At 49.4% G+C, this 25,539-nt stretch overlaps 1 protein-coding gene across 4 annotated transcripts; it reads right to left on the bottom strand.

The window, feature by feature from the left end:
• Positions 1 to 206: 206 nt before the first annotated feature.
• On the bottom strand, positions 207 to 25,539 carry Tef (TEF transcription factor, PAR bZIP family member). Of its 4 annotated transcripts, none has more exons than XM_036208029.1 (5): positions 25,234 to 25,539; positions 11,924 to 12,241; positions 5,223 to 5,443; positions 3,429 to 3,587; positions 207 to 3,350 (listed from the first exon to the last, which is right to left on the bottom strand). In XM_036208029.1, exons 1-5 carry the CDS (start codon positions 25,334 to 25,336, stop codon positions 3,285 to 3,287), a joined length of 867 nt encoding a protein of 288 aa, XP_036063922.1. In that variant the 5' UTR covers positions 25,337 to 25,539; the 3' UTR covers positions 207 to 3,284. The 4 variants fall into 4 exon arrangements, with proteins under 4 accessions (XP_036063922.1, XP_036063919.1, XP_036063923.1 ...); XM_036208026.1 differs by lacking the exon at positions 25,234 to 25,539 and adding an exon at positions 15,497 to 15,743; XM_036208030.1 differs by having other exon boundaries at positions 3,283 to 3,587; positions 25,234 to 25,537.

Genomic DNA, 25,539 nt, shown 5'->3' with positions numbered 1-25,539 from the left:
TCTCAAGATAAACAGGGCAGGAATTTGATTTGAGAGCTGAAGAAACAGAAGCACAGAGGAGCTGGGGGACACGGCCAAGGTTATCTAGCTGGTATTGACAGGTGTTGCCTGGGGTTCCAGAGAGATAGTTTTCTGGCTTGGTTCTCATGCCAACACACAGAGAAAGGAAACAAAGGAGAGGAAGAACATAAAAGACCATGGCCAAATTCTCATCTCAAAATATTTAATTTGTTTGAAAAGGATACATTCCCAACTTCCCCCCTACCACACCCTCCGGCCCAGCAGCCGTGACACACTCGCACAGGCACACACACACAAGGCCAATGGGCTGCTGTCTGCTTTTACCTCTGCAGCTGGGACAGAGGGGTTTTCTCCTGGCCTCTTTCCCCCAACAAAGGTAGGGAGAGGGGCCGCTGGAATGTGGCTCCCAGGAAGGATGCAGAGCCCCACACACTCTACCAATCACATGCACTTAGAAAAATAAAACCAAGTGGTGTTCTGGCATCCCAATACCAAAAGACAGCAATCTCTACCTGGAAATCATCTTTGCCTTTTTCTAGAAAAATTTATTGCACTTAATTAACAGATGTTAGAGAAGCTGTAGGTGGGGCTTAGCCCTGGAAACCAGGGGCTCCACAGCTCCTCCTTACAGGGAGCATACCTCTCAGGGCCACTTGAGAGCTTCACATCTGTCCCCAGGCTAGAGGTCTGGAGGAGCTGCCTGAGTGGAAAGCAGGTCACAGCACCCTCTCAGCAGGGACAAGGAGCCTCACTGCCTAGTACCATCCCTAACCAAGGGAGTCAGTCCCACAAAGCTCGGCCCTGGGGCCAAGGATAAGGTGACTGAGGCAGGTCCTCCATAGGGTGGCTGGCTCTCTCCAAACATGTGTAGTTCTTTTCTCTAGACATTTCTTGTATGTGCATTCCTGCAGCATTCTAGTTCAGCATGCGTCTTTTCCGCGTTTGCAAGGAGGCTGCCACAGCTGAGAACAGGTTGCTTAGGAAGTGAGAGCACCTCTCATCCCAAGGTGAACCCATGGAGAGCCAAACAGAAGCTGGCTTCTCAGGCCTGCTTCTCTTTACAAGATGTCAAAGATCTGAGTGCCAGAGCCTCAGACTTCGCCATCAGCTCCTAGAGGGAATTAGGAGACTTTCATGGCAAGACAAACCCCAGAGATCAACTCTTTCTGCACAGCCTTAGGTCCGAAGGCCAACCTGTGAATACTTTCTCTCCAGGATATCAACCTCCAGGCATGCTCCTTCCTGTTCCTGCCGCTTTCAAAAGGCTTCTCCAAGAAGCGGGCGGCGGCCACACTGTTTGCAAGTAAGTACTTTAGGAGGGGCCAGACCCCCAAACTTCTGGAAGGAAAGGAGGGCACCACACGGCAGAAGGTAGGACCAAGGGAGAGACATTAAGCCCCAACCCACCCACTGGGGTCAGAACACAGATGGCATCCAGAGATAAGTATCCATTCCTTAAAAACTAAAACTTAGAAAACACAAACCTTACATTTTCTAGCCAAAGAGAACAAAGAGCTTTTCAGCTCAAGGCTTGTCCACCAGTAACGAAGCGAGAACTGCCTCTGGGTAAAGAGCCGGCCCAGAGTGCCAGGTGGGTGGGAGGCAGGCAGCTGGGGCAGGACACTGACATGCTGGGTGCCACTGCCCTTTGTGGTTACAACAGAGTGACAAGTGTGCACATGGTTCCTATAGAACCACAAAGTCAAAGTCAGGGACCTAGCGGGAGGGAGACCTCCCTTGGCCTCAGGGACCTTTGTCGAGAGGAGGTGTGCAGGTCCCAGGAGAGGCAGGGCATCTCCTGGCTGCAGTCCATGGCCAGCAGATGGTTTGCCCTGGTCTTAACATCATTATGAAAAGTCTTAAAAGATTGGGGCCCCAAACTAAGCCACCATTTAAAATAAAGCCAGTGTTAAGGATAATAAAGCACCCTCGTCACCTCTGTCTCCTTCACATAGGCTGCCCACCCTGAGCAAATAAACACACCCTCCTGAAGGGTGCCCTAACTGACCCACATGAGCAGAGGGTTCCATGATTCCCTCAGCCAATCCTCTGGCCAGAGCAAGAGCACAAGTTCAGCCAAACAGAAGAGAAAGGTACAGCTGTGAGGCAGAGGAAGCCAAGGCTGCAAGGATCGCTCCATGCCCTGGCCAGACCTGTGTGGGCAGCCCCTGACTCGGGAGTGTAAATGTCTCCAGAGCCTGCTGTCCTCTGAGAGCTGTACTGTGACTCTGCCAAGTACAACTCCTCTGAGGCTGCACCCTGACACTCACGGGGAGGGATTCTGATCTGTGAAGTGAAAGGCCTTCTTCTGCCTTCAGGGAGACTAGAGTCTGGCCTGGGACAAGGAACCAATGGAGCGTCTCACAAGACAGCCCCTCGCTCTGGTGCCCACAACAGGAGACTGGAGACCAGTTCCCTAAATACCATGCAGAAGTGGTACTCTGGCCTAGCAAGCTTAAGCTTCTTAGGTGATGGGGTTTCTTTTTAAACGTAAGATCTGAGAATGGTTCCTGCATGAAAATAATCAGAAGCTAGGCAAGCGGAAGTCAGAAGCCTCCAGACTGGCCTGAGATACAAAGGCCGCCTTAGGTGCTGGCAATTGGAGCCCAGAGACCAGCCATCCCGGAAATGTCTCTTCTATAGCAAGTGGGATGCAGAGGGAGCTGATCCCAGGGCTGCTTCAGGCCTGAAAGCCACAAGACAAAAGGGATATGGTAGCTAAGAATGGGAGGATGTACTTCTGCTGAAAGCCCCAAGCCCCACCCCAATTCCTGGCTACGCAGAGACCCCATTCTTATGGCCCACCATCCTCCACACACTAACAGAGTATCAGAGTGTCCTGGCTCTGAGACAGATGGGAATGAATATTTCTCTCAAAGATTCTTTTGGGGAGGGTGAGGTGCATGACAGACACACCCCAAGTGGAAATGCACCTGCTACCTGAGACAACATTAGGGTGACAACAATCATGACTCATTCTGTAGACAGCCCTTGTCGGTCCAGACTGGAGACTGAGGGAGGCTGGGAAAGCCTGAGCACTCTGTAAAGAGAGATCTGGACTGCAGAGGTCCCTTCTGATCGGCTGGGGCATCCAAGAAGAGAAACTTGGGCCATTTACCCGTCTACATAGATTCGCTCATGTTCCCCATCAGAGAGGAGCCTGGTCCCCTGGGGAAGTCACCACGTGTGCTGGCCATGTTAGAATGAAGCTGAGACATGAACGCTCCTGGAGCAGGTACGCCACCATGTGCCCATGAAGAGTCCTAAGTCTCCACACGAGTGTGGGGTCCAGGAAGCCCCAGGCAGAGGTCTGAAGTGCAGGCAGTGCCCTGCGGGGCAAGGGGCACAGGTTACAAGGGCCCGTACTTGGTCTCATACTTGGACACGATGGTCTTGCACTTGCCCACCTCCTTGCGAAGCTCCGCGACCTCCGTCCTCAGGGCTGTGTTCTCCTTCTCCAGGAAGGCCGCCCGGATGGTGATCTGGTTCTCCTTCAGGCGCCTGGCATCCCGGGAGCGTTTAGCTGCCACATTGTTCTTCTTGCGTCTTGTCCAATACTTTTCATCCTGTGGGAAAGTGCCCTCTGTGGGTGTCTGGGGCTCCCCAGGGAACCTTAGCTTTCCTTCCCCTCCCCCAGGTCTACTCCCCACCCCACAGTTCAATGCTGTGGGAAGAACTAAAGACAGGACCCTGGAAAAGGAATACCATGGGACACTGCCCTGTCTTCAGAGGGGCAGGTTGCATGATGGGAGCAAGAGTCTTCCCTGACAGGCAGTGTGCTGCCGTGGGCTCTGCCCATGCCTCCTTTAGGCAGATTGGTTAACATCTCCCCCCCCCCCCCACACACACCCCCCACACAAACACACTTCTTTCCGAGACAGTCTCTGTTATATGGCTCTGGTTGTCCAGAAATCACTATGCAGAACAGGCTGGCCTTGAACTCCCAGCAATCTGCCTGCCTCTGCCTCCTAAGTGCTAGGATTAAAGACTCGTGCCACCGTACCATGCTTAGTGGTGGTCAAAAGCCAAAGATAGGTGCAGTCCCCTGAGCTCGAACCTGACTCTACAAGACCATGCAAGAAAGAGAGGGAGCAGGAAGAGGGGGAGAGGGGTGCCCAATGGTACATGGGTGGATGTTAGAGGGTAACTCTGGGTGTCGGTCTTGAGACAGGGTCTCTCTGTGTTTACCATTGTGTCTGGCAGGCTTGGTGGCCCAGAGTGTCCGGCAATTCTCTTACCTCTGGAATTACAGACACACACTACCTGTTACAGCTTTCCCAGGGGTTCTTACGGTTTTGGTTTTTTGTGGCAAACTCAGGCAGGTCCTCATATTTTGTGGTAAATGCTTTACCACTAAGACAGCATTTCTCAACCTGTGGGTTGTAACCCCTTTGAGCGACCTTTTCACAGGGGTTGTCTAAGACCACAGATGTTTACATTATGTTTCATAACAGAAGGGAATTATTTATGAGGTAGGAATGAAATAATGTTATGGTGTGGGGATCACCACACATAAGGAACTGTATTTAAGGGTCACAGTGTAGGAGGTTGAGGACCACTGTGTCCCACCCCTACAAGGAGTCTTTTGACTTTGAAACTGTTCTGCCTTGCTTACTGTGCTCTAGTGACTTCTCTTCCTGACGGCTGGACTAATGCCAGGGAGGTGGAGCACTAATACAAAGAAGGGAACTATCAGAGTCATTGAGGCCGAGCCACACCCAACCATTTCTTCCCATCGAACTGCTGCTCAAGAGGCTCCAAGCACAGAACTCCTGTGGTATCCATGATAGGAAGGGTTCTCCATATGAAAAAAATCACACATGAGGAAGCTCAGTCCCTACTCTAGTTTCCCTCCCTCCCTCCCTCCCTCCCTCTCTCTCTTCTCTCTTCCCTCCCTCCCTCCCTCCCTCCCTCTCTCTCTCTCTTCTCTCTTCCCTCCCTTCCTCCCTCCCTCCCTCTCTCTCTCTCTGTCTCTCTGTCTCTCTCTGGTCTCTGCTCCTGTGTGCTGGGAATAAAGGTGTGCCACCACACTTGAGCTCCCTAGAGACGGAGCTCAGGGACTCATGTGTCCGCAGCAACACTGTCCTGCCGAGCTATGCCACTGAGCTGCACTGCTGAGATATACCACAGCTTACCCTAGGCTCTCACACCACTGCTGTGCCTTTACTAAAGGAGGTTTTTTTTTTGTTTTTTTTTTTTACCTTCTGCTCATCGGGAACAAAGACTTTCTTGGCTTTTTTGATCATGGGCTGGGGCTTCAGGTCTTCCTCCGCAAACTTGTGCTTCCGGGGGTTAAAAAGCTCCCCACCTGGCACACTGGAGAGGACCAGGTCAGCAGGGTCAGGATTGAAGTTCACATCAACCTCCACACAGTTGGGGTCGATGGGACTCGGGGTCTCCCTCTCCTTTTCCAAGGATGATTCTGAAAGACAGAGGCCAAAGATCTAGAAGCATCTCACTGGAGAGAGAAAATATGTCACCCTGCCAGACAACACTGGAGGCCTCACAGACCACTGCCACTTAAGAAAACCACATCACCAGCCCTAAAGGGAGACAGGCAGGCACACGTGGTTCAGTTCCTAAGATGTCCTCCCTTTTTTGTGTGCTATAGATCAAACCCAGGGCTAAGCATGTGATCAACCACTCAAATTACCTCCGGCCCATGAATTCTTCCCCCTTAGGAACAGACCACACCAAAGGAGAGTCCCTCAAAATGGACAGGATTTTCTAAGTGTTTTGTTTCCCCAAGAAATGGTAAGCAAAACACTGAACCATTATACTGCTCAACCTCCTGTGTCTCCAGCAGCCCAAGAATGAAAACCAGCTGAATGTCCCCAGGACAACAGTGGGGTGAGGCTGAGAACTGCTTCGGAACCCCACGGCAGGTGCTGAGCTCACTCACTTACAACGGAAAGGAAGTGAGTGTTAACTCTTATTTTACAGAAAAGGATACCAAGGCCCAGATAAATGCAACGGGCTTTCCAGAACCCCACAGGTAAATAACTGAAGTAAAATGTGACTCTTGGCCTGGTTGGCTCTGGCTCGTTACTCTTCCTATTCCATATGGCTGCTTTACTGGTTAACATTAGATTAATGTCAATTTCAGAGTTCAAAGGTTGTGTGTTGAGATAAGAGTTGTTACAAGAAAACTGAACCCTTGTCCTACCTGTTCTACGCTACCAACAGCAGTACACCAAATATTCAGCCAACAGATAATTATTGAATACAAATTATATCCCTGGTAGTGTCCTGACAGACACAACATAGTGTAACAGAGAGGTTAAAGCCATGGTTTTTTTTTTTTTTTTTTTGGTTTTTTTGAGACAGGGTTTCTTTATGTATCCCTGGCTGTCCTAGAACTCCCTCTGTAGATGACGCTGGCCTTGAACTCAGAGATCCGCCTGCCTCTGTCTCCTGAGTGCTAGGATTAAAGGCGTGCGCCACCACTGCCCTGCAAAGCCATGGTTCTTAACAGGGGACAATTTTGCCCTACAGGAACTATCTGGCTACATCAAGACTCCAAGGTACAGCTGGCATGTGTGTAGAACCCTGAAGGCTGCTACACACCCTACAACACAAAAGATATAAAAATTAAAACCAACCATCTTCCTACAATCACCCCCAAAATCATCTGCCCTAAATGCCGATGTTGCTGACACAGACTTTTCTCTTGAAATGAGGAAATCACTGGGATGTTCACGGCACAAGTGTGGCATGATCAAATTTAGGTTTTCAACTGGATTAGGTTGAGTGTGTTGGTGTAAGCCTGTAATTCTATCACTGGGCAGGTGGAGGCAGGAGGATCGGAAGCTATAGGTCATTACTCGCTATGTACATAAGACCCTGTCTCTCTCTCACATACACACAAAGTGTGTAAATAAGTGATGTGTGTGTGTGTGTGTGTGTGTGTGTGTGTGGTGTTATATGTGTCTGTGAGTCCTGGAGCTCAGTGGTTAAGAACACTTACTGCTCCTCTAGGGGGCCTGGGTTCAGGTCCTCTCATCTACATGACAACTCATAGCTGCCTGTAACTCATGCTCCATGGGATCCAATGCCCTCCTCTGACCTGTGAGCATTTTATACACACTATACACACACACACACACACACACACACACACACGCACGCACGCACGCACGCACACATTCATATTCGTAAAATAAATAATGCTGGGTATGGTGGCTCACGCCTTTAATCCCAGCACTTAGGGGGCAGAGGCAGGTGGATCTCTGTGAGTCTGAGGCCATCCTAGTCTACAGAGTGAGTTCCAGGACAGCCAGGACTATATAGAAGACCCTGTCAGAGGAAGAGGAGGAGACAATGAAGACTTATATGTTCACCAACTCATCAGGTCTATTCCTAAGTAAATGTCCAAGAGAAATACATGCATGTTTCTACCAAGAAACAGGCACACAAATGTTCATAGTAGCATTGTTCAGAATTCCAACTATACTATATAGTGAGCTCCACGGTTCTTCAACTGCAGAATGGCTAAACTGTGGTGTGTTCACACAGTATTATCTACCAATGAAAATTAACAAACCTCTCCCACAGTGACAAGATGACTGAGAAAAAATGCTGTATAAAGGAAGTCAGACACAAAAGCATATATATCACTTATGCCTTCTCTAGAAAATGAATGTAAAAATTAAAGACTTCCATTTTCATTTCTACCTTGCTATGTAGCTCAGGCTGGCCTGAGTTCATGGCAATCCTCCTGCCTCAGTTTCCTGAGAACTGGAATTGCAGGTATAGACCAATATAACCAGTTTTCCATTAAATATGTTCTGTGAAACTATTTTTTTGTTCAGTTTTTGAGACAGTGTCTCTCCATTATGTAGCTCTGGATGTCCTAGAACTCATTCAGTAGATCAGGATAGCCTCAAACTCAGAGAGCTCTGCCTGCTTTTGTCTCCCAGGTGCTAGAATTAAAGGTGTGCACCACCATTCCCAGCATATTTTTATTAATATTAAGGCATTATAATGCCCACATAATTTATATATGTATTATAAAACTGTATAAAGTTATAAATATGAGTAGTAATGCAATGAACCTACAATGAATGTTGTATGTGTATGTACGGTGTTGGGAATTAAACCTGGGACTCCCCAGTGTAACGGAAACACATGATCACTGCATTGCATCCTCTGCTCAACTTTCTGTACATTTATTTATGTATTTATGTGTGTGTGTACGCATGCGCCTGTGTGCACACATGCCATTGTACAAATATGGAGGTCAGAGGACAATGTGGAAGTCAGTTCTTTCCTACAAGGTATTCAGGCTTGATGGCGAGCACCCTCACTGACATCTTGCTGACTACAGCTATTGATTTTTTTTTTTTTTTTTTTCTGAGACAGGATCTCTATGTGTAACTCTGGCTGGCTGTCCTGGAACTCAATATGCAACCCAGGCTGGCCTAGAACTTATTTTATAAAACCAGGCTTGACTCAAAAGTTGTGATAATCCTATCATTAATCCTGGATATTTGGAGCCCACTTATAATATTTAAAAACCAAACAGAGGACAAATCTATTGCTCAGCTATTAGCAAATGTAACCTTGGTGATAGAAATAAATAATGATTAACTCTGAGAAGATGAATAACCAGAGTCACTGTCATTTCATGGATATCAGCATAGTTCTATCCTGATTTGGGCAGTGTTGAAATGGGTGGTTCACTCTGTGAGGATCCACTGAACTGTACATTTTTATATATATACTTCATTAAAAATCCTCCCTGAGAGGTTGGAGAGATGGCTCAGTGGTTAAGAGCACAGGCTGCTCTTCCAGAGGACTGGGGTTCAATTCCCAGCACCCACATGGCAGCTCACAACTGTCTGTAACTGCAGCTCCAGGAGCTCCAACACCTTCACAGACTCACATGTGTAAGCAAAAACACCAATGCACATAAAAGAAAAGATCCTTCCTTACTCTGGGCATGGTGGCACGCCTTTATTCCTAGCATTTAGGAGGCAGAGGCAGGCAGCTCTGTGAGTTACTTGCATACATGTTATGTACACCATATACATGCCTGTTGGATCCCTTGGAACTGGTATTCTGGATGATTGACAGCCACAGGGTGGGTGCTGGGAACCAAGCTCAGGTCTTCTGCATGAACAGTAAGTGCTCTTAATGACTAAGCCATCTCTCCAATCCATTTTCCCCTATCTTTTTTTTTTTTTAAGATTTATTTTTATTTATTAAGTATACAGTGTTCTGCCTGCATATGCGTCCTTGCAGGCCAGAAGAGGGCACCAGATCTCATTACAGGTGGTTGTGAGCCACCATGTGGTTGCTGGGAATTGAACTCAGGACCTCTGGAACAGTGGTCAGTGCTCTTAACCACCGAGCCATCTCTCCAGCCCCCATTTCCCCTCTCTTTAATTGACATGATTTACATGTCAATTCCACACGTAAAATATTTTAAAAAATTCTAATGTGTGCCGGGCGGTGGTGGCACACACCTTTAATCCCAGCACTCGGGAGGCAGAGCCAGGTGGATCTCTGTGAGTTCGAGGCCAGCCTGGGCTACCAAGTGAGTTCCAGGAAAGGCGCAAAGCTACACGGGGAAACCCTGTCTCGAAAAACAAAACAAACAAACAAACAAAATTCTAATGTGTGATGTATGTATGTGTGGATATATGTGTACATGTGTGAATGTCCATGTCAAGGCCAGAAGTTAATGCTGGTTATCTTTCTCAATCCCTCCATCTTTTTCATTAAACTTTTTAATTATTTTATGTGTATGTGTGTGCACCTGTATGCGTATCACACTGCCCATGTGGAGGTCAGAGGACAACTTATAGAAGCTGGTTTTCTCCTTCCACCATGTGGGTCCTGGGCTGTTTTCCTCTGACCTCAACACATTCAGTGGACTGAAGTTTGATTCCCAGCACCTGATTAGGCTTCAGAGAAAATTCCATTCTCTGTTCAGCCATCTTACCAATCCTCTCTACCTTATTTTTGGATACAGGGTATCTCACTGAACCTGGAGCTTACTGATTTGTCTAGCAGGTTGGCCAGCTGACCAGTATCTGATTCTCTGGCACTGACATGCCCACATTGTGGTATGCCCACACTGTGATAACAAGCATTTTTACCGAATGAACCATCTCCCCTGTTTTTCCTGTTTTAGATTTATTTTATATGTTTGAATGTTCTACTTGCATGCATGTGTGTACACCAACGTATCTGTTGGATCCCTTGGAATTGATGTTATGGATGGTTGTGAGCCACAATGTGGGTGTTGGGAAGCAAACTCAGGACAAGGGCGCTTAGGGGCTGAACCATCTTTCCTACCCATTTCCTCTATCCTTAATTTTTATTGAATTAATTAAAATTTATTTTGCAGCGCTGAGAAAGAAACCCAAGGCTTTAAAAATTTTATTCTATGAGTATGCAAGTTTGTTTGTATACCACATTCATACATGGTATCCACAGAGATCAGAAGAGGGTGTTAGATCCCCTGGGATTGGAGTTATAGATAGTTGTGAGCTGCCATGTGGGTGCTGGGAATTGAACCTGGGTCCTCTGGAGGAACAGCCAGCACTCTTAACCACTGAGCCACCTCTCCAGTCCAGAAACCCAAGGTTTTTCCTGCTGAACAAGCACTCTGCCACTGAGCTGCATCTCTAGCTCTTCTTCTATTTTTAAGATGGAGTCTCACTATGTTATGCAGACTAGCTTTGAACTTGTGATCCTCCTGCTTCAGCCTTCTGAGTAACAAGAATTACAGGTATATGACACTGAATCTGCTCCTTCTATTTTTGTTTGTTTGTGTTTTTTTTTTTTTTTTGAACTCTTGTATTGGGGCCACAGAGATACAGTGCCTAAGACCATGTGCTGCTTTGGAAGTTGACCCGAGTTCAGTTCCCAGCATCCATGTCAGACAACATACAACATCCAGTAATTCAATGTTCTTTTCTAGGCTCCACAGGCACCTGCACTCATGTACACATATCTGCTTCCCATAATTAAAAATAGTAAATCTAAAGAGACCTTAATATTTTAGATATATAATAAAATACTCTAACAGTGATATACACTCCAACTTTGTACTTTTTACATTTTATTTGAAAAAATTTCCCTTTTGACAATTAAACAGAAACACCCTGAGAGCTTCACGGTGTGGGTCCCAGGAGACATGTGCCATCATGTCTCTGAGGCTGCAGAAACTCTGTGGCTTCTCAAACGGGACACATCTTTCCTGGTGGGTTTATGTTAAGATATGAAAATACAAACCAAAACCCCCAACACCCAAACCAAAACAGTAACAATGCCTTTAGCTCTTGAAGATAAGCGGCAGAGCAGTGGAACTGGCATCTGCACTAGTGCCTAAGCGGCACTGTCTAGGTAGAAGAGCATCCTGGGCTGGGTGCGGCTTCAGTACCTATCAGCCAGGTGACTTGGGCAAGGTTCTCACTTTCTCTGTGCCTCAGTTTCCTCATCTACAGAGCAGGGATAATAGGACGAGTAGTCTCGTAAGATGGTCTTGGTGACTCTTTGTTAGGGTCTAGCACAAAGTCCTAGTAATTGTTAGCACTTACAGACAGGACAACATCAACAGTGGTGTTAAAAACACTGCCTAACCTTGCCAAGGATCTGTGGCCAAAATACCGTTGACATAAAAGAATGGTATCAAATGTAGAGTGGGATTTCTCTTCTGCGGGTTGCGACCTGGGAGCTCACGCCACCATCCTGAGCATATGCAGTCTCCCACGGAGGAAGGCCAACTGGTGCCAACCTAACTACTGCTTTATCCCCAGCCCTACGGACAGTACCGAGGACTACGGAACAAGGGGTTCTCTAATCTGTAGCCCAGCAGGACCTGCTTCAGAAAAAGGGCACACAGGGAGTGTGGACAGAGCAGAACTCAGTGGGAAGTGGGCCTGTCACCAACCTGTGCTGGACACGGTTTCTGAGGGCTGAAAGACGGCAGTAGAGGAGGACGGTGGAGACGCTGTGGAAGAGCTGGCAGACTCCTTCCCTTCAAGCTCTGCCACAGGCAGCAGCAGGTTCTGGGCCAGGTGGGTGGGGCTGGCAGGGATGCCATTCTCCAGCAGGAACTCATCCAGGTCCATGTACTCTAGGTGGAAAGACTCGCCATCATAGGGAATGGTCTTGTCCCAGATGGGTGGCATGAGGGAGGCAGAGACGGCCATGGTGCTGGCTGCTGCAGACTCGTCTTCCTCCAGTTTTTCCTTCCCCTTTTCCTTATCTGCAAACAAAATCTGTGATGAGACACCATACACACACACTCACCCCAGGAGAGGGCACTGAGCCTCAGAGAAGCCCCATCTTTCTCAGAGGGATGTTCCAATCCACATCCCACATACGTGTTTCCAGAGCATGTCCTGTCTTCCCATTATAACCTGGTGCTTGAACCAGGCAGGCTGGTCTCCTTCTGGGGGGGGGGGGGGGGGCACCACATTGTCTTCTGTGTCTGGCCTTTCTGGAATGCTAGCTGCATACTCCAAGGCTTGATGTAGTCCCAGAGTTAATGCAGAATAGGCTGTAGGCAGGCATCTACAGGAGAGGCTACATGGAAGGAAGTGGTGTTTCTGACCTTCCCTGCTATCTTGGTGTGGAAAGGGCTAAGGCCCTTTAGCCAATAACTTCTGGTTTCCCCTGTCCCATTCCCTCTAGTTATGGCTCCTGCGGACATGTGACCTGACCCACACTTAACGTGAGCTTCCATGTGTCTCATTGCCAATGAGCATTAAGTCCCTCTTTTTCAAAGATCAGAGGCAACACGTGAAAATGCATACTACTGAGTATGCCCTACACAGTACACGTTCTTTATTGCTGTGACTTCACCAAGGGTAGGGACTGTGTCTGATTTAGTTCTAGATTTCAGGGGCCAACAAAACGGCTAAGCACACAGTGGGAACCTGTATAATAACTGGAGAGTACTGGATTTTCAGACACATTGGCTTCAGGTGCCCTCACTGAGAGGCCCTGGAGCTCTATTCAGAGCAACCAATTCAGAAGGCCTCTATCCCTGAATAAGCAGAAAAACGGGAGGCAGATTTCCCGGGAGGATTGAGAAGGGTGGAGCTGAAGGAGGAAAACTTCCTATGCAAAGTGAAGCCAATCAATTAGTGAGGATCAAATCCCACCTGTCTTAGTCAAAGGTTATGCATATGGATATCTGTGAGAGGGCAATCAGGAAAAAAAGCCGAGAGAAATGTGACAAGAGGAAAGAATCAAAGTGACAAGGAGGTTAATCAGAGAAGTGGGAGATGAAATCACGACAAGTTCATAATGGGTTTTCAAAATTGAGGGAGACAACTTTGAACTCTGGATTTAGAAGTAAAAAAAAAAAAAGAGAGAGATCAAATATTATGTTGGAGCTAAAGCAGTCATGCTTAGGCCCCAAGACCAGACAGCTAAAAGGCAGCCTATTAGTCCAATAAAAGTGACCAGTGGGATGGAGATTCTCACAGACAGAACCTGCTCATGGCTTCCAATATGATTTAACTTCAATTCCTACGACTGCCTTTTTATTTTATTTTATTTTATTTATTTATTTTGACCTGAGGATCGAACCCTGGGCCTTGTGCTTGTTAGGCAAGCGCTCTACCACTGAGCTAAATTCCCAACCCTTAATTTTTTTTTTTTTTTAAAATCAGGCTTTGATTTAAAAACAACTGGGAAGCAACAAAAATCCCAGCCTGTGGACTGGGTGGGCCAGATGGCTTCCCTGCTCGTCTCTCTGACTCCACATTCTGTTCAGAAATGACTGGACCAGTTGGGTGGGGTCACTTGGGATCAAAAAGAGAAGGGAGGAGATAAAAAAAAGCAGCCTTACAGAAGGACAAGCAACAGGAAGTTCCACATTTTGCCTGACCAAAGCAGTTAAAACTATTTTTTTTCCTGCTTTTCTGAGATAGGGTCTCATGAAGCCGAGGCTGACTTTAAACTTGATGTACAGCAGGGATGACCTTGAACCAGTGTCCCCCCTGCCTCTACCTCTCCAGGGCTGGGATTACAAAGCAAACACTACAGTCAGTCAGGCTGTTTTAATTCAGTGTCTGGACGGTGAAGTTTCAGATTAACTGTAAAGGTAAACACTTTAGTACTAAAGCCACAGGACTGACACCAGGGTTGTCAGCTTGATTCACCAGAAAGAGCACCAAATCCAGAGCCACAAGGCCCACTCGTGTGACCTTGAGAAAGCATCTGCACCTCTCAAGAGTCTCAACTTTCCTCATCTGCAGAGTGTAGATAATAAGCTAAACAAGACAAGATTGTGTCAAGATGCTTTGTGAGCATGTGCAAATGTACCGTAATCACTATATGGACAGACCACTGCTCGATGGTCATCTTAAGCAAGGTGTGAGCACTTGCTGTCTGGCTTACTCTCAGATCTGGAGCAAAGCATCATCTTCAAACAAAAGGGTTTGTGCACATGAGGTCCTGGAGCAGGAGGAGAGAACCAAGCCTCACCTGATGAGCGGAAGCTATTTATAAATCAACACTGACAACCCTAAGCACAGCAGCCTCAGAACACACCCAGGAAAAGAAGAGACATGGCATTTTAGAAAGGGAAATGAATTTGTCAGTACAAGTGCTCCACACAAAGCCTATCCCTTCCCAAGTACCCTAATTACACTGAGCTCTCAAAAAAGTCAAAGGTCTCAGACGGAAAACACACCTCAACGCGCCTAAGACAGTACAATGGGTGGCAGTCCTGCTGCTCTTCCGGGCCAAATACCCAGGCCAAGCCTGCTTTCCACACAAAGCCCCAGGGACCCTTGTGGCCTGGACAATACTATGAAGCCTGGTCCTGCCATTGTTAACCAGGTGAAGGGCCTCAGTGGCTGCATTCTAACCCTCATCCCAGCTCTCCTTTACCCATCCTTCATCCCCTTAAAGACACCGCGGACCCTCTTTCCACATCACCTCCCCGATCTGCACCCCAGCAGCTACCCATGGACACACTTCCAGTAAAGAACCACCGTGGACCCGCTCCATGTCCACTCCCAGAGAGGAAGAGTCGTCCTCCTCCAGGACGGGCCAAAGATATACAAAGGCCATCTGCTACACCGATCGGTGCTTCTCCAACTTTGGTGGTGGGCTCTGCACCCACGGTGGTGCAGTGGGATGCTTCTTACAATACAAGCTTCTGTCCCAGGATCCGCTGACTGTGTGAGGCCCAGGAACTGGCATTTTAGGCAAGCAGCTTCCTAGGGATTTGGATGCTGGCAGCCCCGCGGGAGCCCGATCTAAGTGGCTGCTTCCTTGCAAAGTTCCATTGACCTGTCCTTTCCAGACAGCCCCCCGTCTTTCTCTCTCGACCACAGGCCTAGTCCAGCAGGGCCCTAGTCATCTCCTGACCCGCATAGCCAGGCCCTCTACGCTGGACCTCTTCATCACCCTGACCTCTGACCAGACCCGCCCCGCCCCCACAAGGCCCCGCCCTTGCAGAAACCCCGCCCCCAGACACGCGCGAGCCGCCCCCCCCCCTCACCGAGGCGGGTCTCGCGCGGGGGGTTCTCCATCAGCTTCTTCAAGACCAGTGGGAAGGAGCCCGACAGGCCCCGTTCCCCAGCAGCACGCCCCGGACCTGGCCCCGCCTGCGGCTCCACAGGCGGCTTCTTCCCGCCGCCCGCGTCGGACATCGTGCCCTAAGCCCCGCTCCTGCGTCTCGCCTCCCCCGCCCGCACCCCGAGATGGGCCGGAGCGGCTCGACCCGCCGCAGCTGCTGACACGGGCAGCACTGCGCAGACGCGCCACCGCACCCCCGCCTCCCTCCGTCCCCGCCCCGCCCGCGGACGGGTCCCGTCTCATTCATTATTCATGAGGCCAGGCCGGCCGTCCCAGAGCGTGGCTCCCGATTGGTGCGCTCAGCGTGAGGGCGGGCACAGCTCCTCGAGCCGGGATTGGCTGTAGGGGCCAAACGAGCTAGACACGTGCGGGGCCAGGTGAGGCGCAGAGCCTCGCCCGCCCGGGAGCCCCGTGGCCTTCTGCGGAGCTCCTCGCTTCGTTTTTGGCCAGTCGTGTCCTCGTAGCCACCGCTTTCGTGACTCCAGGTTGCCTCCCAGTCCATCGTGGCCTCTTTTCCCTTCTTCCCTTAGAGAAGCCACCCCGGAGGGAGGCGGGTCTGGGCGCCACGGCCCAGCCCCAGGGGTCACGTGGAGCGGCAGCCGAGTCTAACCGCGAGGGGCGGGGCAGCGAGGGAAAAGGCGCAAGGCAGCCAATGGGACGAGGGGGCGGGGCCGGCGCGACTGCACGAGGCTCTGCACGTGCGGCTGCGGCGCGGAGGGGCGGGGCGGGGCGGAGCTGGGCCTGGCCTGGCCTGGCCTGTTGTGTTCTGTTGCTCCGCGGACTCTGCTCGGGGTCCGGGGGACTGGGACCTGGGTACCCGGCCAGCGCTCCTCCCACGCGCCCCGAGGTTGGCGGAGGGCAGCCGCGTTTCAGGCTCGGCTGCTCAAGCGGGTGTCAAGTTGCCCACCGATCTGGGGATTGGGAGCTGGCGTGGCAGCGGGGTAAACACTAGCTTAGGGAGCGCGTTCTTGAGACCTGTCCCCGAACTAGGGTCGCGACGCACTTCCGTACTACCAGCTGCCTACTTGTGACCTTGGCAAAAACCAGTTGCTCCACTGGAGCCCGTTCCCTTAGTCTTAAAATTCAGCATTGAACGAGAGTCAACACAGTTTGGGACACCCCCCGAAATCTCTTTTACAGATAAGATTTCCCTGTCTTGGAATTAAAAATTCCCTTTCTTAGAACAAAACAGAAGCTACCAATCTCGCATTTTGTGGGAGACCCACTTCTTAAAACATATCGATGCTTTCTGGGTTCCTTAGGAAACCTATGCGTCACGAAGGGGTGCACAGAACTTTGTACCTCTTCGCAGAACAAACCATACTCGGCTTCAAGCCCAGACAACACTAGACGCTCCAGGATCAAGCTCCCAGAGGGGCCGGGCCTTGGCCTGTTTATACTGTATCCCTCCCTTGGCTCCCTGCCTCGGAAGGAGGAGCTGGAGTCGGGCGGAAAGGCAGTCTGTGGTTCATGCGGTAGGTGCAGAATGCAGCAGCAGCAGCAGCAGACAGCTGAAAGCGCACGGAATAAGAATTTTGCTGGAACTTGAGGAAAATGAAATTGAGTAGCTGAGTAGGCCTAAATAAAGGACGGGACTTGAAGGACTGTGGGTAGTGATAGGGACACGATGACGGACTTTGAATCCCAAATTTAAGTTTTTGCTGCCACACTGAATAGATGTTGATCACTTTCTGCATCTGATGCCTCCAGACCATTGTTTCATTTCTCCTTATATGTCAAATGGGGATAAGGCAGGATCCAGCCTGCGGTGCAAACACTTCTCCTAATTTAATTAAAATTGATGGATATAAATCCAGGAAAAAGGGAACTGCATAGAAAACCATGTTTTGGCCGGGTGGTGGTGGTGGGGGCGGCGGTGTCGGCACATGCCTTTAGTCCCAGCACTCAAGAGGCAGAGCGAGGCAGATCTGTGTGAGTTCGAGGCCAGCCTGGTCTACAGAGTAAGTTCCAGGGCAGGGACCAAAACTACACAGAGAAACCCTGTCTTGAAAAAAAACAACAACAACAAAAAAGAAAACCCATGTTTTGTAGGATTATTAGCAGGAATTCTGTATGTGTATCTTTAGGAGAAACTGATCTAGAAACAAATTTAAGAGAGCAACTCCAAGTAAATGAAGCAACATATGAAACTCTAGAAAAGAAAAGCTGGGTGATTAAGATGGTTCTGGGGTAAAGGGAATTGCTGTCGAGTCTGACAACCAGAGTTCCATCCCTGGGTGCCATACGATGGCAGGAGGGACTGTCACAAATTGTCATCTGACCTCCATGAGCACAGTTCCTGTGTACACACACATACACAGTAAAATGTAACAATATTTTTAAAAGAAATAGGGATCTCCAGCTAGTTTGGTTATAGAGGACCTTGCTAGACTAGACTTAAAATGTATATTTTCATAGCTAAATATTACATTATTGAGAAGGAAAAACAATTCCTAAATTGCTGGAGGAGGATTAATAAGATATGAGTGGCAAGTTATCTGTTTATAACAAAGATGACATAGAGGGAGAAGTAAAGATTTCCACTCCTGTTTCTATGCCTACCCCCTTTCCTTGTTCTTCCATTTTTAGTTAGAGTCACCCCCAGATAGATAATGACTGTTGCATCCAGCAGCCAACCTGGAGCAGCTCACCTAATAGTAGACCAGTGACTAGGATGCACGAAGGTAGCAGGCTGAGGCTTCAAGAACTGAGCTATCATTGACTTTCTTCTACTGACACCCGAGGGAGGAGTTTCCTCTAGATAACCAAAAGGTGGGCAGACGTTCACAATCCCTCAGGAGCATTACAGGCCTGCGGTGTCTCCTTGTAAGCTGTGGGGGATTGCAGCAATGAACACTGTCCTGAAGACAGGTGCATTACTTTCTCTTCCTTTTCCAGCTGACCTCAAGAAGCCCAGCTGCATTTCTCTGCTGCTGTCCTCTGTCATTGCTGTGGCCATAACTGTGACCTTGCCTCTTCTCACAATGGAGGAATAAGTGTTGTGAGAAGTAACTTGCTAATTGCCATAGTGTGTGAGCCTTATAAAGATATAGACTACCTAAGAACATGTCAATACCTGGTTAAACTTTAAAAGTATGTGGTAGCTGGGCATGGTGGCACACACCTTTAATCCCAGCACTCAGGAGGCAGAGGCAGGTGGATCTCTGTGAGTTCCAAGACACCCTGGTCTAGAGTGAGTTTCAGGACAGCCAGAGCTACATAGTGAGACTCTGTCTTTTAAGAAAAGACGGAAAAGTATAATGTGGTATCACAGTATTTTGTATCAATAAGTTTTTGAGTTTTTTTGTTTGTTTGAGATAGGGTCTCAAGTACCCTAGGTTGGCTTCAAACTTGATATGTAGATGAGGATGACCTTGAATTTATGGTCCTCCTGCCACTACCTCCTCTGTGCTGGGGTTATAGGCATGGGCCATCAGCACCAATTTATAGAAAGCAGAAGATCAAACCCAGGCTTTGCATGCTAGGCAAGCACTCTACTAACTGAACTACATTTCTAGTCTCTAATACTAGTTTATCAATTAATTAATCACTTATTTATTGTGTGTGTGCACACATGTGCCATGGCACAGGTTTGGAGGTTATAGAACAACTTTTGGGGAGTGGTTTCTTTCCTTTTAGCTTGGGTTCCAGGGAATAAAACTCAGGTTGTCAATCCTGGTGGCAAGTGCCTTTTCTCACTGAGCCATCTTGCAGGTCAATTATAGGTTTTTGTTTGTTTGTTTGTTTTGTTTTTGTTATTTTTAGTGGGAATGGGTTTGAGACAGGATCTTAATATATAGCTCTACTCTGGCCTGGAATTCACTATTTGTAGACCAGACTATCCTCAGACTCACTAATATACACCTACCTCTGCTTCCCAAGTGCTGGGATTAAAGGTATCTGCCACCATGTCTGGCCAACAATAGGTTTTCAGTCCAGTGTCTACCTCAGGGTGTCTGGACCAGCTGTAATTCTGGGCTTGAGAGGCAGACCTAAGGAGACTCTCCTTTGAGCCAATGACCCACTTATGGCACCATGCAAAGCACTTCTAAGCCCCAGTGGTTTTCCTCTGGGAAACAGATGGAGATTCCTACTGAGTAGGGAGTTGTGTAAATTATCTGTGATAAGCACTGGCAGGTACCTACTACAAGAGTGGTACGTGAGGTGTATGGGTACACACTCATTCAGCCTCTTTCCTTCCGTTCAGTATGTGTTGGTTCAGGAGTTGTTTTGTGTGTGATGACGAGGCTGTGAACATAAGGATAGGTTACAGAGTCTAAACCAGCATCAGAACAGAGTAAGAAATGTTATTTGCCAGGACTGGAATAGTTTTAGATTCTGTTCTTTTCAGCTGGAAACCTGCTGATCCACCCAGTTCTGTTGAGTGAAGCATATGCCAAGCATGTGATTTTCATTAGCCTGAACCCCACAGTGGTCTTGACCACTTAGCATCTAGGACTGACAGACGGCACAGGAACCTGGAATGAGCAAAAGCAGGCTGATGGTAAGGCTTTCACTGAGTTCTAGAAAGCTAAGACTCACTGTCCCAATACTAACAGCTGGCAAGCACAATGCTTTGTTCAGAGTAGTAATAAATATTTGTTGGCTTGCTTTCCTTGCTTGGAGTTGGTAAGGTTAAAACATCTTAAAGCCAAATTGTATATACTCAGTGTGTTATTAATATGAAATAACAGTCATGTATTTGGCTTGCGGTGGAATCTGGAAGAACAAGCATGAGCCATTCGGCAAGTTTCCAACACCAGCCTTGCCAGCAACTCTCTTTTGTAGCCCACATACCTGTGGCCGGGAAACTGTGGGTCTGGGCTTTGTACTTTGGTCTGTGTGCTCTAGGGTGGAAGTGGAGGGTGGAGCCTCTTTGTAAATTCTTGCCTCTCCCTTCAATGCTCTCAAGAATCCTAGTTTCCTATTTGGCTTGTGTTTTGCACACTCCCAGAGTTTTGATAACATGAGCTGCCCCAAGAGTGCCATGATCATGGAGAGAAGCCTCCCCCCACCACAATAGCCGGTGCAGTGTCTGAACCACAGCTGCCTGGCACTCGGCTCTCCCTAGCCGAAGGCCTGGTACCGATGCAGAAGCAGGTGCAGGCTGTAGTGCCCAGCCTCTGAGGCCATGTCCTTGGGATCTTTCCAACCTCACTAGTGTTTCTCTCCCCCATGGCTCACCTTCTGGGGCACCAGCGGCCTTTTATTCAGCAGACAAAGGGGAGGGCCTTTGAGGTGCTTTCCCCACAGCCTGAGAACTCTTCACATAGTTAGCTCTGCCTCACTTTTCAGGTCTTAGCTCAAGTGTCACCGCATGGAAAGGCCAATTGGACCCATGATTGCTGTATTTCTTCACTGGGTTGCCAGCTGTAGTTGAGCAAGGACAGTGTTTGTCTAATCCATGCCTGAGCCACAAGCATAGCAAATGCTCATTAAGCTAATAATGAATAACTGAATGACCAAGAAATACCACATGGTTTCAGAGAACAGGGAATTCTGTGGCTAGGCCTGAGCCTGGAACAGGAGCTGGGCGACCCTCCCATCCTGGATCCTCAGCGTTCTCATTGGTAGAATGGAAAACCAGACTCCCTTGCAGCGCTGCGGCACAGTGATGTAGGAGCGGGTGCTCCAGAGTTATTCCTTCAGCAGCCTCACCTGGGGGCTGGCCAGATGCAAAGTCACCTGGAAAGGAAGCCTCCTGACACTGCCACCAGTGTCTGACACTTGATGAAGATGTGTTTTTCATGTTTCTAGTGGGGGTAGGGTGGAACAGAGAACAAGACCCTGGGCTCCTTAGGAGGAAGGAAAGAGCCACTCACCTATTTGCCCTGAGGTGGCCATGCTCTCTGAGTTCACTTTTCATTAAAAGACGGGAAGACGCACCACTTAGCAGACTGAAGTGAGGAGAAATGACAGATTCCCCAGCACACAGAAGGCCCATGTCCTTTTCTCCCTCCTGAGCAAACACCAGGCTCTCTCTGGTTCCCCAGGCTGTGTGATTCCCCATACAGACCTCTACTCAGACCAAGTTTGGTCAGCCCAGGCTGCACGTAGTGCACCTGCAACCTGTTTACGTCAGTTCACCAAGAAGACTGGAGTGAGCCCCTTCCCCTGGGTCCTTTCCTTGTAACCAGCAAGACTCTGCCTATCGACCTGTCCTGTAGGGTTTGATGGTGTCATGCCTCAGGAGTCTCACCACACACTGCTAAGGGAGCAGCTCCGTGTGTGCACAATCTCATAACGTACAGTTCTTTAAGGGAAGGTGAAGATAAAGAAGTGAAGAGCAGATGGCCAACATAGGAAGGAAGGGAATGAGGGCCAGATTATAGGTAGAAAGAGCAACCACCACTCTGGCCACACTCTTCTTGGCCTGTCACAGTTTGAAATACTTCCGCGGGGACGGCGCGTTCAGTCCTGGTAGCGAGCCTGTGGCAAAGGCGGTCCTCATCCTTTCTTTCTTTTTCTACGCTGAGGACCGAACCCAGGGCCTTGTGCTTGCAAGGCAAGCGCTCTACCACTGAGCTAACTCCCCACCCCTCCTCATCCTTTCTTAAGGCAGCGGAGCCAAGGATCCCATCCTGACTCTGACTTTAAGGCTGCCTTTCCAGAGGTGTCCTTCCCGGCCCAGCTCAAGTGAAGACCTAGTTTAACTTCAAAGCATGTCAGGCTCCTGTAAAGGGAGGCCTGGATAGGTGGAGAAGAGTGCCACTGAGCACAGCCTAGGCCCTGTGGATAGGGGAAGGTCGGTGGTCAGATGATTTGGAGACTCAGGATCTTTCAAGGGGCTGAAGAAGAAAGAAGCAGGAGATGGACAGTGCTGGAGATTTTTGGGGAAAGTGCAAGAGCAGAGACAGGAAGCATGGTTTTCATAAGTTCAGATGTGAGAAACTGAGTCAGAGCTTGGAGAGTGGACCCATCCTTTTCCTCATGGATTTCTCAGTCTGTAGGTAAGTTGGCTAACTTGTGGCTCAGAAGAAGGACCACCAGACAACCAAGGGAGTATCAAGTGTGGTCAGTACTGATCAGGAAGGCCTACCTACTTGAGGGCCATGGACAGGCAGAAGTTTGTGCAGGCTGCAGCAGGCCCTGGAGCTGCCAGTGGGGCTCCACGTGGATGGTGGGAAGTGTCTTTGAACTAGAAAATAGAGCATGCTGCTGCAGGGAGAGCATTCTCGAGGGCACACCTGGAGTTTCGCACTCTGCATTGCTCTCCTCTGAACTTCCTTCCCATTGGGACTGAACTACACCCTGCATGTGACTTGGCTGTGCTGCAGAGCATCTGGGCTAGAGGAAGAAAGGGAAAGGGTGGGCTGCAGGGTCCTCCAGGAGAAACCCACCTCCTTCATGGAGGTGAAAGGCAAGTCACTGGCTCTGCTGACTCCCACAGAGGTCAAAGCAGAGCGGTGGGAAATGGGGAGAACCGACCACAACAGGAACTTGTAAAGTACTTGTCACAAGACTGCTGCTGGGCTCTGGTTCAGTGTGGTGGGTGTGCACCGGCCCGGGAGGTCTGGGAGCTTTGGGGAGAAGTGAGTATAGATAGTGATGTGAGTGGGGGCTTGGTGACATATTTGGCTCGCCCACCCCTTTCCCCTTGATTTTGTTCCCCAGCTAGCCACAAGCTGCTATCAGTGCTGTGGGATGGCACAGTCTGATTTTCAATGAAGTGCCACATGAAGTAACAGGAGGTGACCCAAAACTCAGGCCTAAGACCCAGATAAATGGGGCTAACCAGTCCTCAGGCAGAACTTACCATATCTTGGCAAAGCTCTGCTTTAAACCTTGGGCAAGTCTTCCCTAAGCGCGGGCCCTGACTGGCTGCCCATGAGGGATGGGGAATTTTCAGCTTTCCCAAGGTTCTGTGTAACAGCTGGGAGCCAGTAACCAGCAGTTGCTGCCACACTTTGGAGGCATTGTTAGTCTCATGCACCGGAGCAATGCCCTGAGTCAACCCCAAGAATGTTTCCCCGCCCATCTGTGAGTTGACCCTGTCTGCAGAGCAACAGGCATCTTGGGACAACTAGGTGGGGTCATGAGGGTGCTGCATCATCTTCCCTAGTACCTGCAGGAAAGGAGAGGCTCTGCTTACATTTCATAAAGCCTTCCAGCTGGGCCCACCCACACAGACCACCCAGAGGTAGCAGAACGCAGTCGGTGCCCTGTTGGTAGATATGGACCTTCTCTAAGGCTCATCTGTCAGGGGGCTTTCTCAGGGATATGTAGGGATATGGGCTTCTCCTGGTCAGCAGCTGGTGTCCTTTGTGCAACTGGATGCAGTATCACCTTCTCTGATGCCTGTCTAGGAGGGTGTATAAATGCCTCAGCATTAGAAACTATAGGCAGGCTGGACAGTGGTGGTGCACACCTTTAATCTCAGCACCTGGGAGGCAGAGGCAGGCAGATCTCTGTGAGTTTGAAGCCAGCCTGGCCAAGGCCGCACAAAGAAATCCTGTCTTGAAAAACAAACAAAAAAACCAAAAACCAAAACCAAAAAACAAAAAACAAAAAAAAAAAAAAAAAAAAAAAAAAGGAAAGAAAGAAACCACAGGCTGTGGTCTAAAGGGCCTCGGTCCAAAGATCCCTTAGAGCCTCTGAGGACCTTGCCATGCACTCTGGGGAAACAAACCCTCTACCTCAGATAGCATTTCTCAGGATCAGAGCCTCAGTCCTGCCTTCCCCTAGTTAACAAAATTAAGCGTTCCTGGCCCCAGAGGGTGAGGGAGTCAGGAGCTGTCCTCTGGTTCAAAGTTTGGAGAGCCCTCCAGGAAGAAGTCCCGCCAGGACAGCAGGCTGATGAGATATATCAGATGTCAGCCCAGAATGAGACAGTACCCTGACCTCCTCTCCCCCTGGCAGCAGAGAGGGTGGTCTCCTCTAAAGGCAATGGGGAGGGGCTGATGGCAGAGCTCTGTAGCAAAGCTTATGCTTAGCATTCAGACAGTTCAATCCCCAGCACTGTGGGAAATTTTTTTGATAAAGGTAGTAAGAACCTGGGGTGAGCCTGAGAGATTTGGCGACATAAATATCAGGAGAGAGTACCCCAAGTTGGTTTCCCAACTCCCCAAAGCTAAGCAGTTCAAGCCCTTAACTTTCCCAGGAACTTGTAAGATACCTGGTACTGGCTGCCCATGCTGCCCCTCCCCACACCCTCAGCCACTCACTCCACTCTACTGCTTGTCCCTAGCCCTGGGGTTGCCTGTGGTATCCTAGGAACGTGGGGCTTGTGGTACTGTTACATAACCAGCTTTCATCCCATCCATGAGTTCAGCCCTACAGCAGTGAGAAGTGGCAGGCACAGAAAGCCTTCTCCAGAAGCGGCTGCTGCCCCAATCTGCGGGTTCTATCACTCCTCTGCGCCCCCAACGTGCAGAGGGAGGGAGCTTAAGAAGCAATCAGCTTCCTGGATTCCTTCAGGCACCCTGGTCCTGTCCTTGCCCCACATGAGCACAGCACTGGTCAGTAGCTGCACGCTGTCCATAGCGCCCAAAGCCAGTAGGTATAGGGGGCAGCCCCAGAATTGATGTGGCATACACACACCTCCTGGGGTCCTTCTGTGCATTGCAGCCCTTCCTCACCCATCTTGTTGCTGTCCCTGTGCTTGCTCCCACCCCTTAGGCACTTAGGTACCTTGGCAGTATAGACCGCCTGTGTTCCTACCTGTCCTCTTCTCTGGCCAAGGCAAAGAATGCTCCAGCAGGGACTTGAGGACCTCAGGCATGTCCATAGCAGGGGCCACTCCAATCTGGTTGCAGCTCGACATGGCCCAGCAGGAGGTGCTTGCTCCGGAGTTTAGAAGCAGCTGGAGAGGCAGGGGCTGGCTAGGGAGCCACAGGCTAGGGAGGCAGGCGGGGTGTGAGCCCGAGGCAGCCAATGGGCAGCCCCAGCCCCAGCCCGCCTGTCCACCCCCAGCTCGGCCACCTGCCAGCTCCGGCTGCAGCCAGGCCTTCCCTTCCCGCTGCTTGG

This window comes from Onychomys torridus, chromosome 16, assembly GCF_903995425.1.
Source record: "Onychomys torridus chromosome 16, mOncTor1.1, whole genome shotgun sequence".
Classification (NCBI taxonomy): domain Eukaryota; kingdom Metazoa; phylum Chordata; class Mammalia; order Rodentia; family Cricetidae; genus Onychomys; species Onychomys torridus.
This window is presented reverse-complemented; position numbering and strand designations above follow the sequence as displayed.